Genomic DNA, 3,312 nt, shown 5'->3' on the forward strand with positions numbered 1-3,312 from the left:
AAAAAAAAAAGTACCTACCCTCCACAGTCCCAGAGGTTTAATACCAGGTTTCCTAGAAATCTAACGTGGGAGTGCTCCACATCAACTGAAAAGAGACAACAGGGAGATTACTAGCTGTGCCACACACCCAGGTCAGAGCCTGCTCAGGCAGCCAAGCCATTCTTTGCAATACAGCCCACAGTTTATAGCACTCCATCTAAACAGCATTGCTGTGCATAAACCTGTAGCTGCAGACACTACAGATAAATGCAGCTCCCCAAGTAACCCAAGACTTCCTGCTGCTAACCAGAAGACTGCTCTCCTGAGAAGCACAGCAGGCAGTTTCCTTTCAGAAACATGTTCCCTGATTTTCATGGTATTTCAAGAACAACACTATTTCCAGCACATTCTGCAAGGCTTTAAATTAGCCTTAGAAGAAAGAAATTAAAAAAAAAATAAAACACAAAACTGTAGCACAAAGAATGAAAAGCACACTTCAAGAAAAGTATACAGCAATGTGTTCAGCAAGGACACACACACCAATCCTCATGGGTGCCTCACAGTATAGCGTTAGATCCCAGTGATCCAAGCCAGTGTTTCACCAAGTGCTTTTTCAGATCAGTGGCTTTGGAGAAAAAGAGGCAAAAGAAGCCAATTAAGATTGGTGCATCATCCTGCCAAAACCCCAGGCACGTGGTAAGATCACTGTGCCTCCAGCTGGGCTAGCCATCAGCAGGCTCACAGCAGAGAGGCATCAGCACCAAAAAGGGACCACAAGGAGGCTCTGAGCAGTCCTCCAATAACACACATAGCAGCAGAGGCTGCCAACTGATGAAAAAGGATGAAAGTCCAACCATAAAGCAGCAAGATTGGATACAGCGTTCCTTTCTCTTTCACTTCAGCCTCCACCTGATCTCAGCAGAACTGCTGAGCGAAGTTTGACGTGATAACCAGCAGGCACCCCCTGCTCCTGCCAGGGGAAAGGCAAGGTAGGGCCAGCTGGAGGAACAGCCTCTCCCCTCCAAGTGTACAGTGTTGGAGCCCTGAGAATGCCCAGTTCACAAAAAAGAAGCCTTACTTGTGGCACCCAGGCGTCGTGTGTCTCTGGCAATGTAGTTTGCAAAGATAATGGACCTCATGCTGGTCTTCCCAGACCCGCTTTTACCCATCAGCAGCACCTGCAGAAATGGAAAAAACAGAATTAGCTACCACAGAGCACTGCTTTCTCCATGGCTTCCATCTTGCAGCTGTAGCAACCAATTGACAGGACTCTGGTACTACCGATTGAAAGCATAAGAGAGCCATACTTGGGAAATCAGGAGGCAGATGGCATTACCTCCTTGCTTCACATCCTAAAATCCTTTCCATCCTGTTTGCGTTCTCAACACCATGCCCACCACCCTTCTATTTTGCTCTCTCAGGAATCGCTGCCCTTCAAGGCACTGCACTCCTTCCAGCATGGTGTGTAACACTCAAAGTTCAGCCAGCCTGCAGACGCTGCTGCCCATAACCCTTTTTCCTACATACCATGGCAGAGGACCCATTGCCAATCTCCCCTTTCCCCAGCCCTTTGAAGGCTGCAATGTTTTCCAAATTCACTGTCACCAGTGGTGAAGGCTTGATATTTTCAGTGAGAGCAAAGGACCAGTTTTATCTCAAGCCATTAAAACCATGCTGAAAGCAATCACTTGCCTACTCAGCACTGGCATTTTCCACTCATTACTTCTCTCCTAATCTTGCTCTTTCCTTTTTCATAACACAGTCTGGTTTCTCTCCCCTGATAGTGGTGAAATACAAGTTCCATGTTGAGTTTCAGGTGTCAGAACCCTAGCAGAAAGCTAAAAGCAAATGGAACAGTCCAGCTCAGGTACACCAAGCTGCCATGCAGGGAAAACAGTTTCCATCCCAGAATCCAGTCCACAGATCCTCAGGCCAAAAGAGAGGCAGCACCTGTGGCAGCAGAAAACTACGGGATGGCTGAGTGGAGAAGAGGGGGAAACGATCACACAAGGCAAGACTCTGCATCGTGATCTAAAAATAAATACAAAACCAGTGGCAGCCAATGTGGACTTGCTCACAAAAACAGCTGTGAAACAAGTTCCAGTTACAAAGTCAAATCCAACCTTTGGCAACAGCTCTGAAAATCTATCGTCAAGGATCAGTTTAACAAGAGTACAACCAGCACTGGTGCACTACCTCAGTGCCAGGGGCTGGCTGGGAAGCAGCTTGCTCAGTCCTCACCTTGCTGCAAGTGCCTCAGAGCAACACGCGCAGCAGCGTCCTGTGGCACGAGGTGCTCTTCTGGGAGCAACTGCAGCATCATAGAGGAAGCAAAAGCCCCTTTCATAAGGAACTGACCATGCAGTCAAGACATTTACTTAGAGTCCCCCATTTTGCTCAGAAGAACCCTAATGGTTCTGTGACAAAGGCTTTTCTCAAAGCAGTTGGCCGCTCAGGTTACACCCACCAGCCCAGCTGAAGCCAGAATCCAAAAAGCTCCATGCAGAACAGGAAAAGAACAGCAGCATCTCCTACTTCACGTCACCTTAAGACACTCAGTGTGGCTCCAAGATGCAGCACAAGCCAACCTACAAGGGAACCTAATTCCCAAGCATCAGGCTACAGTGGCCTTTTGGGGAGGTCAGACATCAGTTTACACGGCCAGAGAGGAAACTCAATCCTCATGCAACACAGAATGAGAGCTGAGCGCTCCTCACATCACTGCCTGAGCTAATCTGAATTTGCTCACTGCTGGGACACATAAGGCATAGCTCTGATGCCTCACCCTGTGTTTGGCCTCGCCCTGCCAGGAGCCCTCAGAGCAGTGACGAGCTGCCCACACCAGTTCCTGCAACACCCAGAGGGTCTCCCCAGGCAGGCAGAGCAAGTTGGGGCACATCCTCTTCCCTGACACCGCAAAGCCCACAGTCAGCAGAGAGCTTTCGCAATTCCTACCAGAAATACTCACCAGCCGTTACTGGGGATGTGCAGTTCTGCTGCCAGCCGGCCCTCACGCCAGCAAACAGACTCAAAATTGATGCCGGTTTCCAGCATGATAAGCAAACACTGTGACAGCCTCAGGAGGCAGCTGACAGCCACAGAACACCCCAAGATACAGATGGGAACACGTAACCACGTTAGCAAATGCAAACAGGGAAGAGAAATTAAACGGCTTACCTTTTTCTTCATGGCTGTGCTCGGCATCACCTCCCTGCAGAGACAACAGCACTGTTACACCGCTCCGGCCCCTGCTCACAGGCCGCACACCAGCCTCAAGCTCCTGTCGGCCCCCAGCTCCGTGCAAACGGGAACCTCCCGCCCCGCCGCAGCCCG

General features: G+C 49.7%; 1 protein-coding gene across 1 annotated transcript in view; it reads right to left on the minus strand.

The window, feature by feature from the left end:
* Positions 1 to 3,290, minus strand: part of LOC100545434 (ras-related GTP-binding protein A) — a 12,190-nt gene extending 8,900 nt beyond the window's left edge. The window contains exons 1-3 of the mRNA XM_003208392.4: positions 3,157 to 3,290; positions 1,058 to 1,157; positions 19 to 85 (exon numbers count right to left, since the gene is read on the minus strand). Coding sequence (XP_003208440.1) covers positions 19 to 85; positions 1,058 to 1,157; positions 3,157 to 3,183 — 194 coding nt within the window. The 5' untranslated portion in view covers positions 3,184 to 3,290. The remainder of the gene's footprint in view (positions 1 to 18; positions 86 to 1,057; positions 1,158 to 3,156) is intronic.
* Between the last annotated feature and the right edge of the window lie 22 nt (positions 3,291 to 3,312).

This window comes from Meleagris gallopavo, chromosome 9 (genome assembly GCF_000146605.3).
Source record: "Meleagris gallopavo isolate NT-WF06-2002-E0010 breed Aviagen turkey brand Nicholas breeding stock chromosome 9, Turkey_5.1, whole genome shotgun sequence".
Lineage (NCBI taxonomy): Eukaryota > Metazoa > Chordata > Aves > Galliformes > Phasianidae > Meleagris > Meleagris gallopavo.